This window comes from Vulpes lagopus, chromosome 7, assembly GCF_018345385.1.
Source record: "Vulpes lagopus strain Blue_001 chromosome 7, ASM1834538v1, whole genome shotgun sequence".
Taxonomy (NCBI): domain Eukaryota; kingdom Metazoa; phylum Chordata; class Mammalia; order Carnivora; family Canidae; genus Vulpes; species Vulpes lagopus.
The window spans coordinates 64,008,741-64,021,773 of record NC_054830.1 but is presented as its reverse complement, the minus strand read 5'-3'; the positions used below and the strand labels follow the sequence as shown (position 1 = coordinate 64,021,773).

The 13,033-nt window shown below is 49.4% G+C and overlaps 1 protein-coding gene across 1 annotated transcript; it reads left to right on the top strand.

The window, feature by feature from the left end:
• The first annotated feature begins 940 nt into the window (after positions 1-940).
• ATP6V1G1 (ATPase H+ transporting V1 subunit G1) lies at positions 941-10,248 on the top strand. The gene is made up of 3 exons (XM_041763767.1): positions 941-1,113; positions 4,988-5,088; positions 8,469-10,248. Exons 1-3 carry the CDS (start codon positions 1,032-1,034, stop codon positions 8,640-8,642), a joined length of 357 nt encoding a protein of 118 aa, XP_041619701.1. The 5' UTR covers positions 941-1,031; the 3' UTR covers positions 8,643-10,248.
• Positions 10,249-13,033: the final 2,785 nt, after the last annotated feature.

Below are 13,033 nucleotides of genomic sequence, written 5' to 3'. Positions count from 1 at the left end.
TGTCCTGAGTCATGAGTCCAGCTCCTCCCTGAGTACAGAGAGACACTCCTGTCGGGAAGTTCTGGCATCCCTCGTTCCTGGCGCTCGGAGGGCGGACTCCGGGGGACCATCTGGTCCTTCCCCAGCCCGCAAGAGGCTCCCCACTTGCAGAGGAGCGCAGTGGATCAGATGCTCCGCTTTGCCAGCCTGGCTCCGTCCAAGTGCCCCATCCGACGGGGGGGGGGGGGGGGGGCTTGGGCAAGTTGCAGACCCTCGCGGGGACTCAGCTTGGTTATTGGGGGCCCGAGGGCGCAGCGTGGCTCCAGAGCTGCTCCGGAGCGGGTCAGGGGTCTGACCTCCTTGTCAACGCCACTTCCTTGGGAAGGCCCGGGAAGGCCTTCGGACACCTCCCCGCGCCCCCTGGCCAACGAGCTCTGCATTTCCCCTTCATTACTTGCTCAGTCTACCACTTCCTATTGATTTTGATTGTCTGCCGCGCGCGTGTGCACCCGCCGAGCGCGGGACCGGGGACCCCGCGGCCTGCTCCGCCCTCGGAGCGGGAAAGCGGCGCGGAGAAGGGGGAGCATCCTCCCCGGGGCACGCGGGGCCGCCGCACACGCCGAGCCGCGCTCCGCCCCCGGCCCGGGAAGATGGTCCTAACGTTCGTCCTCCTGTAAGCGCCAACGCAAAGCTGCAGCGCGGGGAGAGCGAGCAAGGCGCGGGGGCATTAGAGGGGACCGGTCCGCGCGCTGCCCCGCCCCGCCCCGGGCACCTGCGGAGCGGGGGAGGGGAGGGCCGCCGGCGGGTCCTGCGCAGGCGCAGCCGCGCCCCCCGCGCCCCTGGCCCCGCCCCGCCCCTTCCCGCTCCAGTCCCCGCGCCCGAGCGCGATCAGCTGACCCGGCGCCGCGGCCGTCACGTGACGGTGGGCGGGGCGTCGGCGCAGCGCGCAGGCGCAGATCCCAGCGGCTGGGTCAGCTGACCCGGGGGAGCCGCTCGAGCCGGCTTAGGCCGCTTCGCTGGGCCCCGGAGCGTCCGCCGCCGCCGCCGCCGCCATGGCCAGCCAGTCGCAGGGCATCCAGCAGCTGCTGCAGGCCGAGAAGCGCGCCGCCGAGAAGGTGTCGGAGGCCCGCAAGCGTGAGCTTTGGGGCGTGGGACGGGCAGCCGGCGGGGCGCGGGGTGCAGGGGACGCGGCCGGGCCGCGGGAGGCGGGCGGGGGGCGGGGGGGCTCGGCGCCGTCGGTCCCCGGGGGCGGCGGGGGGCCTGCGGGGGCCTGCGGGGGCCTGGGCGCGCGGGAGGGGGCTGCTCCGGCGGAGCGCGTCGGCCCCGCCCCCGTCACTCGCTGCTCGGGCCCGCGGTCTCGTGCGCGGCTGCGGGGCCTAGAAACCGCCCTCCTTGCTGTTGTTCGGCCTAGAAACCGCCCTCTTCGCGGTTGCGGGGCCTAGAAACTGCCCTCCTCGCGGTTGCGGGGCCTAGAAACCGCCCTCGCGGTTGCGGGGCCTAGAAACCGTCCTCCTCGCGGTTGCGGGGCCTAGAAACCGCCCTCCTCGCTGTTGTTCGGCCTAGAAACCGCCCTCTTCGCGATTGCTCGGCCTAGAAACCGCCCTCCTCGCGGTTGCGGGGCCTAGAAACCGTCCTCTTCACGGTTGCGGGGCCTAGAAACCGCCCTCCTCGCTGTTGTTCGGCCTAGAAACCGTCCTCTTCACGGTTGCGGGGCCTAGAAACCGCCCTCCTCGCTGTTGTTCGGCCTAGAAACCGCCCTCTTCGCGATTGCTCGGTCTAGAAACCGTCCTCTTCGCGGTGGCGGGGCCTAGAAACCGTCCTCTCTGTCGTCTTCCCTCCCTCGCGGTGTTTAGCCAGTCGCCCAGGTGTTTATGGCTGTTCACACCCCCCACCCCCCATCCCGACACCTAGCATCTCAGGCCGGGACACTAGGTGTTCTGAGGCTCCGGTGCCAGCCTAATTTGTTAATTCCTCTTTTTTCCCCGTGGTTACTATGTGCCAGAGGCCTTGCCGGGTGCACCAGCGTTTCCATCATCACGGTATTCGGAGTCCCGGTGAGGGGAGCAGAGAGTGGGCCGGGTAGTGGCAGGTGAGACAGACAGGGTTAGAGTTGAGAAGTGGAAGGTTGCTCAGGAACTTCGCAGGTGGATCTGGATCTAACCGGGACTGGTGAGCGGAAGAAGGCCGCTGCCGCCTCCCAAGTCCAAGTGTGTTCTCCCTGCTGGAGTCCGAGCCCTCCCGGGGCGTGCGAATAGGACTTCCCCGCGGCCTTAAGGAGCCTCAAATGTTGAGGGCCTGCAGAGTAAATAAAGCCCAGGTTCCTTGATTGGGGGGGGGGGGCAGCGTTTTTGGGTCAGGAGCTAGCTTTCTTCCCTTCTCCCTCTCAGGTTCTCTCCTCCAGGCCTCCTGAACCACCTTATTCGCCTTATTTCACCTGCAAGCCTTTGCACAGCTCTTCTGCTTGGAGGTGCTTCTTCTTAGTTTCCACTCTGTTTTCTCTGACACTTAGGAGTCCTTCAGATCTCAGAATGTAGGCAGCAGTTCTTCCAGGAAGCCTTCCCTGCTTTGTCCTCTTCCGCTCCAGCTAGGCCAGGAGCCCTTCCTAAGAGCTTATTTCTGTCTTCGCGGTGCAATGCCTTGTTTCTTTAGGTGGCTCAGACGCTAGACCAAGCTCCTGGATTACAGGGACTGTGTGTCATTTAAGGGTACGTATTCGTTTCCCCACCTGGTGAGGTAGGTCTCCGTGTCCCTGTTATACAGTTGGGTGACGCGAGGCGTGAGAAATGGTTTGACCCTGCCCTGGGAAGCAGCCTAGAGGCCTCTTTCCCTTGCAAGGATAACATAGCAAGATGTGTTACTGTTAGTAGTTCCTTGGTGTTTCTCCCCTTACAAGACTTAGGATTTTATCCCACACCCAAGTAGATTTCAAGCATGGCTCTTGTACTCTATGGATTAGGGGCCGTGTGAGGCTCTGTGCTTCAGAGGAAAAGTTTTCTTTGAGGGAGCTGGGGGTGGGAACAAGCCTTTTATTCTTGGTCTGGTCACTGGAAAGTTCTGTGTTCTTCACAGAATATTTCTCATCACGCCCTTGATAAGCTATTTCCAGAATGACTTCTCAGAGCATGTCCTGTGATGGCTCCTTAGTAACAGAAGTTGTGTCTGTGGGGAGGCATGTGAGATGATTCAGGGGAGGGGCAGGAACAAATACTGGGAATATAGGAAGAAGAATTGAGTGCCCTGGACGTAGGGGTCACGTTTTACGCTTCTCTTTATCTCTTCAAGCTTGGTGCAGGATCTTGTGTCTCTCAGATAGCCTTTTGATATTTACTGAATGAGTTTGTTTTAGAGGAGTAAGTTTATGGCTAGAATACATCTCAGAATTTGTAGTACTTAGGAACAGAAGTATTGACAAGAGCTGTAATTTGAAAAGAATCACTGCCTTACTTGATCAGTAATTGTGGTTGACTTGCCCAGTGAGGAATTGGGAAGAGGAAGTGTGTGCACGATGTGACAGAACTTCAGTTTTTCATGAAATCATTGCTTTGGACCATAAAACTTAATTGGGTTACAGTTTATTTCATGGGAGTAGAAACAAAATGCTCGCTCCCTCAAAAATAAGGTTTAAAAGAAATATGATTTCCTTTTCAAATATTTAGTTTTGGTTTTCAGAGAAGCCCATCAGAAATGAACTTTGAAGGTATGATGGGCAGAGCATGATTTTATCTTTATTCAGAGAGCTGTGGGAATTGAGAGTGACAAAAAGAGTGGTATTGTGTAATTAGGTGGAGGTAGCATAATGTTTGGGCCATAAACGTTATTTGTAGATTGTTGGTTTGGAAAAGATCTTCGGCTCTGAAATACAGCTTTGAACGTAGCCGATGAGGAGGATGGCACGTGGAGGAAAGGGGAATTTGGCTCACGTGGACAGCAGTGGGCCCTAAATAATACTGGAGTAAACCTACACTTGCAGAGATAGTCTCTGGGTGCTTAGATCTGTTGATTGTTGTACCAGAAACATCAAGGAGTGTTGATGTCGTGGGGTCATTATACAGCCAAAATCCTGTTCTTCGTTAGGAGACAGAAGGTTTAATTCAGTTTCATTCACGCCTGTGGGTTGAGTGGGAATTGGGAAATTATGTACATTGATGTCTAACAAAGCTTGCTTTTAGATGTAGGATGTCTTTGCTCTAAATTCAATAAATGCTCAGGTTGATCGTCTTAAGTTCTCCTCCCCTCTCCCCCTAACTAATTTGAGTATCTGAGAAATTTGATCAGCAAGCCTAGATTCAAAACAAAGAATATGTGTTGGTTGGTCTTGTGGCCTGTTTTCATACAGGCTCCCATGGCATCTAGAGAATTTTCTCAACTGTGTGTTTATTTTCTTCAAGAAACCAGAGCACCTGCGTCTCCTCGCTTCTTAGATGCTTGTGCAGTCTTGACTATCCAGTGCTCCCCATTCAGGATTCCTTTCCAAAATCCCTTTCATCGCTTAATTTTCTAGTGCACAGGCATGGTTTTTAGTTTCCAATATTACATCATCTGTTTCATCAGTTACATTTTAGGTTGATGTCCCTTGGGAGCATATTAGTCTTGCTCAGCTTCTCAGCAGAGCTCTGGTTGTCATCAGCAAGCTACTTAGGTGTTTACTAGTTGGGAAGAGGAGGAGTTCCCCCAGATGGCTAATGTCACCCATTTTATGTTGGTTCTTAATAGTGGAGATGGAGAGAATATTCTGACACATTCCAGAATTTTTCCCATCATTTACCGTATCATTTTGGGAAGACTGTCCTTTTGACCTAGTCACTTCCTAGTTAAGTACAGCCTGAAGGAGGCAGGAAGCTGTACCGGCAGTTAGCTCTGTATTCCCTCTTTCCCATGCATGTCTCTTGGGACTGCACCTTAAAATTTTTTTCCTTGTTTACTGTTAGAATTTACCATCTCAGTCTCTCCTTCCTCTTCTGCTTGTCTTTTAACCACTTCTTGATGTAGCTTTTTCCTTTGAAAACAGGAAAGAACCGGAGGCTGAAGCAGGCCAAAGAAGAAGCTCAGGCTGAAATTGAACAATACCGTCTGCAAAGAGAGAAGGAGTTCAAGGCCAAGGAAGCTGCGGTGGGCCTGGCTTATTTTCATTATTGCTTTAATTCCTGAGGCTTTCCTCTTCTCCCCTTTTCCCCAGGGTCTCAAAATATCCAGCACAGCTTGGAGATTGTGATTCTGAAAATTGAAATTTGAAAATTTGGCTATTGCATGTCCAGGCTGAGTCTCCTAGGTGATCAGCTTTTAACTAACTTTGAGTGCTAGTGTTCATTTAGTCATTTCACAAATATCTATTGAACATGTTAATCTGTGCTAGATGCTAGGGGATCAGCTGTGAACAGAGATAGACACAGTCCCTGTCTCATGGAGCTTAGTTTAAAGTCTGATGGTCAGTCTAGTCCGACTCAGTAACAAAGTACAGGTCATGCAAACCTACAGCTGTGAGAAGGGCTGTGGTGGTCATAAACATCTGCCAGCTGGAGGCCACTCCAGTGTAGTCGAGACACTCAGCAACAGGGTAGGCTGGGCTATGAAGCAGAAGATGCATGCAATAACAGTACAACAACAGATCATGAAACGGAAAATTCTGGAAAGGGGGAGGATGGCGGAGGGCTTCACAGAGAAAAGAAACTGTCAGGACTCTAGGATACAAGTAATAGAAAACAATTCAAACAGGTTTTAAGCAAAGTGAAGTTTATTGGTGTACATAATTAAAAACTCAGGTGAAAGGCTAACTTTATTTTGATCCAGGAGCTTAATCTCTCAGGACATTATTTCCATCGTTCAACTCGGCCCATGTCTTTGTGGGCTTCATTCTCAAGTCTACCTTGTGACCTTCACTGGTTCCAGGCACACACCCTCTCAGGCCCAAGTCCAGTGATTAAAGCCACATGCCTCTCTCATTGCAGTAAGTAGCAGAAGTGTCTTTCATCTTTGCACTGGACTGTTTGAGTGCTATTAAGACTTCAGATGTGTCTGACTCGAACTGGGGCAGATCGGTGCTGTAAGCTGCCAGACTGCCCACAAGACAGTGTAGAAGCACTCTTGTCAGGGCAGCTGCCTCCTCTAATTTGTACATCGATGCTGCAGTTGCTTCTAGAGACAGGATCAGTGCTGTGATGCAAGCATGAGCTCTGAGGTTTCCTAGCATGTTCATTGTAACCCCTTCGGCTTTGAGACAACTTACTGAGGCCTGGCATATAGTTTATATTCATGGAATAGAGGTACTGTCCCCTTTTCTCCTCCCTCCTTCCCCCAAATTACTGGGTTATGGACCTTTTAATAATAAGAGCAACTGAGCTAACAGGAAATGCCCCCGTTCCACCAATATGAGCAGTTACAGTAACAATAAAGGATGAAGAGTCCTAAGTTTGAACTCGGGAAACTGCATGTTCACTTTGAGCTCTTTTTTTTTTTTTTTTTTTAAGATTTTATTCATGAGAGACACAGAGAGAGAGAGGCAGAGACTTAGGCAGAGAGAGAAGCAGGCTCCATGCAGGGAGCCCAATGTGGGACTTGATCCTGGGATTCCAGGATCACACCTTGGGCTGAATGCAGGCACTCAACCTCTGAGCTACCCAGGCATCCCTCACATTGAGCTCTTTTAGCCTTGGTTTTCTCATCTGTGAAAAGGGGAGTGATGGCCTCCTTACAGGTTATGGAGGACTAGGTGACATGTGAGAGAATGCTTTCACCTTGTGCACTAAAGAGCATGTACAGCTTGGAAGGGACATAGTTGTTAATACATATGGAAAGAGGCAAGAGCAGCTCAGAAGATAGAAAGGGTCAAACACAAAAAAGATTCGTCTTCAAGAACCTGATGGGAGACTTCCCTAAGCTACTTCCTCAAGCTCTTAGGAGCCCTCCCTACCCCCGTTCCTGCCAGGGGACTCCTCTTCCGGCTCTCTGCGTGTAAACTGCATGTAGGCACTGGCTCTCCTGTGTGTCTGCCCACGCAGGGGAACACAGTGCTCTGGGCTTCCTCCGGGAACCCCTCACTCCATCCCTCCCTGTGCAGCCTCAACAACGTTTGCACATTCCCTGCCTGAGGCCCAAGCCACTCCCTCTTGGTGCCCCGGGGCTGCTGTTCCCTGGACAGGGCCTTAGGCCCTCATCTCTGTTCTGCCTCTGGCTGGGTTGCCTTCCTGGGCTTGCTAAGTTCTGACAGTGCCTGAACTCCCGATGGCCTCCAAGAAAAGTATTCTTACAGCTTTCTCCCTTTCTTATTGACTTGTTAATGAAGGGCTTATAGGAGAAGAAGAAGAAGAACCTGATCAAGGTCTCATTCTAACAAAGTAGGCATACCCTTGATGGAAAGCTGACTATACGGTGAAGACTAAAGTATATATGTCAGTATCTATTAAAATTGTGAATGGAGATTGAAAGAATAAGATGTGAATATGGCAAAAAATTCAAGCAGTAAAATAGGCAACGATGAAGTTAGTCTCCCTCCCACCCAGACCTGCAGTCCTCCTCAGAAATAGTCACTTATTAATAATTTCTTGCATATTCTTCTAGAGTGTTTATTTGTTTTTGTTTTTTAAAGATTTTATTTATGTATTCATGAGAGACACAGAGAGAGAGAGAGAGAGAGAGAGAGAGAGAGAGAGAGAGAAGGGCAGAGATACAGGCAGAGGGAGAAGCAAGCTCCATGCAGGGAGCCTGATGTGGGACTTGATCCCGGGACTCTAGGATCATGCCCCGTGCCGAAGGCAGGTGCTAAACCACTGAGCCACCCAGGGATTCCCGAGTATTTATGTTTGAAAGAATAGATGTCATGTATACATAATACTGGTGAATCCAGTGCTTAATATAAGAGCTAGAACGTTAACTAGTAATGTTGAAACTGTTTCTTCAAAATTGCATCCCCTTCCACCCTTATTTTTTTAAGAGGTGTTCTTTTTTTAATAATCTCATTTATCTCTCCCTTTTAAAACGACACAAACCCATTTACCAACCACACTGACACCATTTTATATCTTGCTTTTTCCCCGTTAAACTGCATATTTTACAGTTCATTCTGTTTTGCAGCACACATCTACTTTATTTTTCTTTATAGCTGAGAATGTTCTCTGGAATAGGTACCCCATGATTTGTTTAACGAGTCCTCAGTTATTGGATCTTTAGGTTCATTCCAGTCTTTGGTTAGGGCTATACGTTTGACATAGAATGAATATATTGCTCTCTCGGGTGATTTCTGAGTAGGGGAAATGTGCAGTTTACCTTTGATTGATGTTTGAAGGTTGGCCACCAGAGTGATTGCATCAATTTTTGCTCCCATTAACTGGGAACACCACCTTCCCACATGCTCTTCAGTCACAAGGTTACGTTGCCTGTTGCTGATGATTTGTATTCACTAATGAGACTGGGTTTTTCCAGAACTAAGGAAGTTGGACCAGCCTGAGTGTCGACCTGACCTTCCCTATGTGTCCTTACCCCTCCCCCGACTCTAGGCTCTGGGATCCCATGGCAGCTGCAGCACTGAAGTGGAGAAGGAGACCCAGGAGAAGATGACCATCCTCCAGACCTACTTCCAGCAGAACAGGGATGAAGTCCTGGATAACCTCTTGGCCTTTGTCTGTGACATCCGGCCAGAAATCCATGAAAACTACCGCATCAATGGATAGGAGAGGAGGAAGCAGCTCTGTGAGCAGATTGGCATTTTATATGCCTTCCTGGAATATGAAGCTTCAGCACAGCTTGAGTTACATCCTTGTGAAAAGGCATTAAATTATTTCTGTATATTATAGTGTAGGTCCCTTCACTTTTTGGAGAATAGCAAATCGAGCTTCTTTGTACAAACGTAGAGTTTATCCAAAGATTTTCTTCTTTTACCTCATTATTTCTTAGAAATTTAATGTGCATACGTTCTGTTTTCCTATGCCTTTTAAGCTCAAGCAACATATATATCGGTACTTTTTCTTTCTTAGATGTAGTTAAAATCATTTTTTTTTTTTTTTTGTTTAAAAGAAAGAAAGGGATTAAATATTTTTTTCCCTAAAGCTTTCTTGAAGGTCAGGGGCTTTATCTATGAAAAAGTAGTAAATAGTTAATTGTAACTTGTGTGAAGCAGCAGCCAGCCTTAAAATAGTCCTTTCTGGCTAAGGGGCAGAACAGCAAATACTAGTATAATTGTTTGGGCTGCTTTTATTTTCTCTTAATCAAAATTATTAGATGATAGAATTCAGGAACTTGTTACATGTTATTACTTGGTGTACTGATAATCATTTAAAAGTAAGGACTTTGGCATGCAATCCCCTCCCGCCCCCCCCTTCATCCTTTTTGATGATGCAGAGTACACTTTGACCTAGATGTTCTGCAGAATTTCACGTAGGAAATTAAATTAGCAGATGTATCACATACACATATGCATGCATACTCAGAAAATAAAGCAGGAAGGAAATCACTTGTGATTTCGCCCAACATCCGGTTCGAAAAACAGCATCAGACTAGTAAGTCTGCAGTTTGCCTCTTCTCTAGAGCACGCTGGACTAGTGCAGCCTTGGGCCAGTTACCAAGCCGATTCCTCCCTGGCGGGCTAAATGATATGTGTAATACCTATAGGAGCTTCACACTAGCTCTGTAAGAGTTAAATGCTCTGTGACTCTGTTAGCTGAAAGTCTTTGGCTGCAAAATAATTTCTAGTAGACACAGAGTTGAGAGAGAACATGAATGGGATTTCCTTGCTTGTTCCGAAATAGCATGAGAGCAGTAGATGCCCTTATAGGAATCACATTTTATGAGACTCACGATGGGTTGCTTGCAGGCCACGTTCGTTCCGTTTTATAGTGCGATTCCTCATAAGAGTTTTCTAGATGAGCTTTTCCAGTTTTTACTGTTCAAGCACTCCAGTCAAGCTTCCCACTCCACTGAAACCACGTCAAGGTCAGCAGTGATGAGCAGATTGAGAGGTCCAGTCTTCTTCCTACTGGACTTTCAGTCCTGTTGGACAGGGTTGACTAGTTCTTCTTGAACCCACTTTGTTAGCTTTGTTTTGCAGGGATGTGCTACTTTGCTCCTCCGTCTCTTGCTTTAGTTCTGATTCTTTTTCCAGGGATTTGTTCTTGGACGTCTCTACGCTCATTTCCTTGTTGAAACCCACCTTTTCGTGGCTTTAAATATTTGTGCTGAAGATCCAAAATTTATATCCAGCCTCTCTCTCCTGAACTCTAGAGTTGTCAATTGCTTATTTGCTATTTTGATTTGGATATCTAATAAACATCTGCATCTTAACATGGTTCCACACTGTACCCAGTTTTGTTAGGACTTTATTCCTGATGCACGAAACCCCACCTCTGTCTATTGTAAATACAGATTTCCCAAACTGGAGGACGATGAAGAAGCAAAACCCACATTCACCAGTTGAGAACCAGTATCTAACCTGTTGGCCACCAACATTTTCATCCTGGGTTAGTAGGGTTGTACTTATATATGCTTCTGCTGACTCTTCCCTTCAGGCCAACCAGCTGAATGTTGGTAGAGCTGAAGAAGCGACATAAGGAAGTACTTAAAAAATGTGATCTAGGGTCAATTGAGAGGAAAGATAACATCTGAACAGAGCTTGGTGATCTGGGAGAGAGGAATTGAAGTGGTCTGAAGAGTGAATGGAATGTACAGTGAGTGGAGAAACTTGGCTGGGAAGGGGAGGGGGCAGGGGAAGAGTGGCAGTGGTGGCTGATGGAGGGCGTGGTTTAAGGGAGGTGAGAAGAACATGCTTGAGGCTGGTAGGGAAGGGAATAGAGGGAGTGAGATCCCCAGGGGTAGGAGGCTGTAGAAGAGCACAGGGGGACTAGCTCTAGCCTTCCAGCTTGACGGTACTCAGGGAAAATGGGTGCTTGGGTGCTAGTAGGCCAGTTGAATCGATTGCTGGGAGTGGGGCCAGGACTTGGGTTTTAAGAGCTCCCTTCTATTGTGACCGGACATGATAAACTAGCATCTGTTTGGTTCTTTGACCACTAAGGCAGATAATGTTGGTTCTGACATGGGATGAACTAATGACCTCCAAGATACACATATATGTAGAACAATGTGTGATTTGTTCCCACTGAGCATAAAAAAGGATATTCACATGCCTCTACTTGTATTTGCAGAAGGTACTGGAAGGTAGAACATGGCACTAATAGTTCATCTCAGAAGAGAGGGTCTGGGCTGCCGTGGGAGGGCTTTTTGCGTTGTTCATTTACAAGGTCATTCAGCAGTGTCCTTGGCCTCTACTCATTGGACACCTGTACTGTCCCTTTAGTTGTGACAACCAGAAATACCTCCGTTGTCAGATGTCCCCTGGGGGCCCAAACCACCCCCAGTTAAGAACCACTGTCCTGTAGCAACAACAGAATTCTCAAAAACAAAGTACCACATGTGATTCCTGGAACATACCAGGTGCTCAGCAAATGTTTCCTAATTTTCTAAAACATGCTTTTCCTTTCCCCCTCCTAATCATCTTTGATTTATACGTCTAATACTAGCTGTTACTTGTCAGGGCAGGATACACTGAGACCTCGGCTTCATAAAGGTTTATTTCTTATGATGTCGGGTACAGGTTTAGTCACCACAGGGCAGCTGTTCTCCATGCAGTCATTCAGTGACTCAGTTTACTTCCCCTTTGCACGTGGTTTCCACGATTGCAGAGGCAGGGGAAGGAAAAGTTGGCAAACATGCACCACCAGCTCTTACATGCTTCACTCCTGAAAGGACACGTGACACCTGTTCTCAGCCCACCGACCAGCGTGGGTTGCATGAGCCAACCTAACTGCAAGGAGCCTAAGATGGGAGAGCCCAGGCATGCTTGGATATTCGGTTAGTAAAAAATGTCCGCTGGAGTTGTTCACAGCTTCCTCCATGCTGGCTGCTGTTCTGAGGGCTTCTGCATCGACATTAGCTAATCTAGGCTATGAGGCAGTGAGGGTGCGAGGATGAGCGGTGCGGGAGCCAAGACAGGGACTGGCAGTCTAGCTTAGCATCTGTGCCTAACCACTGTGTGTGCTCAGCACCGAGCAGATGTGTCTCCCCTTTTATGCTTCTCACCTATATGATTCTTTTCACTTTACAGCTCTCGCATCCTAGATTAATTGCTCCTCTGGGCAATTTCTCCTTTTAAATTTTAAGTTGGCTCCCTGCCCAGCACGGGGGCTTGGAATCATGACCCCGAGATTAAGAGTCGCATGCTCTACCGACTGAGCCAGCCAAGTGCCCCTCCTCCAGGCAATTGGATGTCCTGTGAACCGCTGTCTTAGAAGGATGCCCTCACTGTTGCCCATTACAAGCACAGAAACTCTTTGGCCATTCTATTTGGTGCCATAACTCAGACCCACTGAAGTTCTCCTTGACAGAAGGCATAACATGGCTTCTAGCAAGTCAGACCTTGTGTGTAATCCCTACAAATTCCCTCAGGACATACCTTCCCGCCTTATGGGTGGGGAAAAAAACCCCTGAGTTTCTGAAAGGTGAGGCAGTTTGTCGGAGGCCATACGAGGAATCACTGCGCTTGGAGTGAGGGAGCCTGTGTTCCAGGCACCTGTGTGAACCCGAGGGCCCTGCAGTTCAGGTGTGTGATGCCACTTCACGGATGGGGAAGCTGAGGCCTACAGAATGCTCCTGGTCACAGAGTAAGGAAGTGACCGTGGGCGTCCAGTCCAGTCGGGTCAGCCTGACGGCTGCAAGGGACAACCTACCTGCAGGCTTTCCCGAGGCCTGTGGTGGGTGGAGTACTCCCCAACTAAAGTTTCAAAGCCTGTAGCTAAGGTTCTTGGCACACGGTCTTCCCGCCAGGAGGCTGGCGGTACCAGGAGTCGAGGGAAGCCGCTCGGTGAGGGGGACCTGTTCCAAGGAGTCTGGCACGCTCCTCGTCTCTCACCTTGCGCACTTCTTTCCTTCAGGGGCAATCCAGCAGACCTCCGAGTGTCGTTCTCCTGTCAACTAGCTCCTACCACTTCGGTGGCTCTGAAATTACCGGAAGCGCTTCCATGCAGGCAGGCAGCTTGGGTTTTGCTCCTTCCACTCCCCTTCCCCTGCGTAGGCT

What these genes read in the sequence shown, in the direction of transcription:
- ATP6V1G1 (XM_041763767.1), top strand. Translation starts at nt 1,032, where the DNA reads ATGGCCAGCCAGTCGCAGGGCATCCAGCAGCTGCTGCAGGCCGAGAAG. An exon ending in GGTGTCGGAGGCCCGCAAGC is followed by an intron (nt 1,114 to 4,987) that starts GTGAGCTTTGGG and finishes CTTTGAAAACAG; the next exon opens with GAAAGAACCGGAGGCTGAAG. An exon ending in TCAAGGCCAAGGAAGCTGCG is followed by an intron (nt 5,089 to 8,468) that starts GTGGGCCTGGCT and finishes CCCCGACTCTAG; the next exon opens with GCTCTGGGATCCCATGGCAG.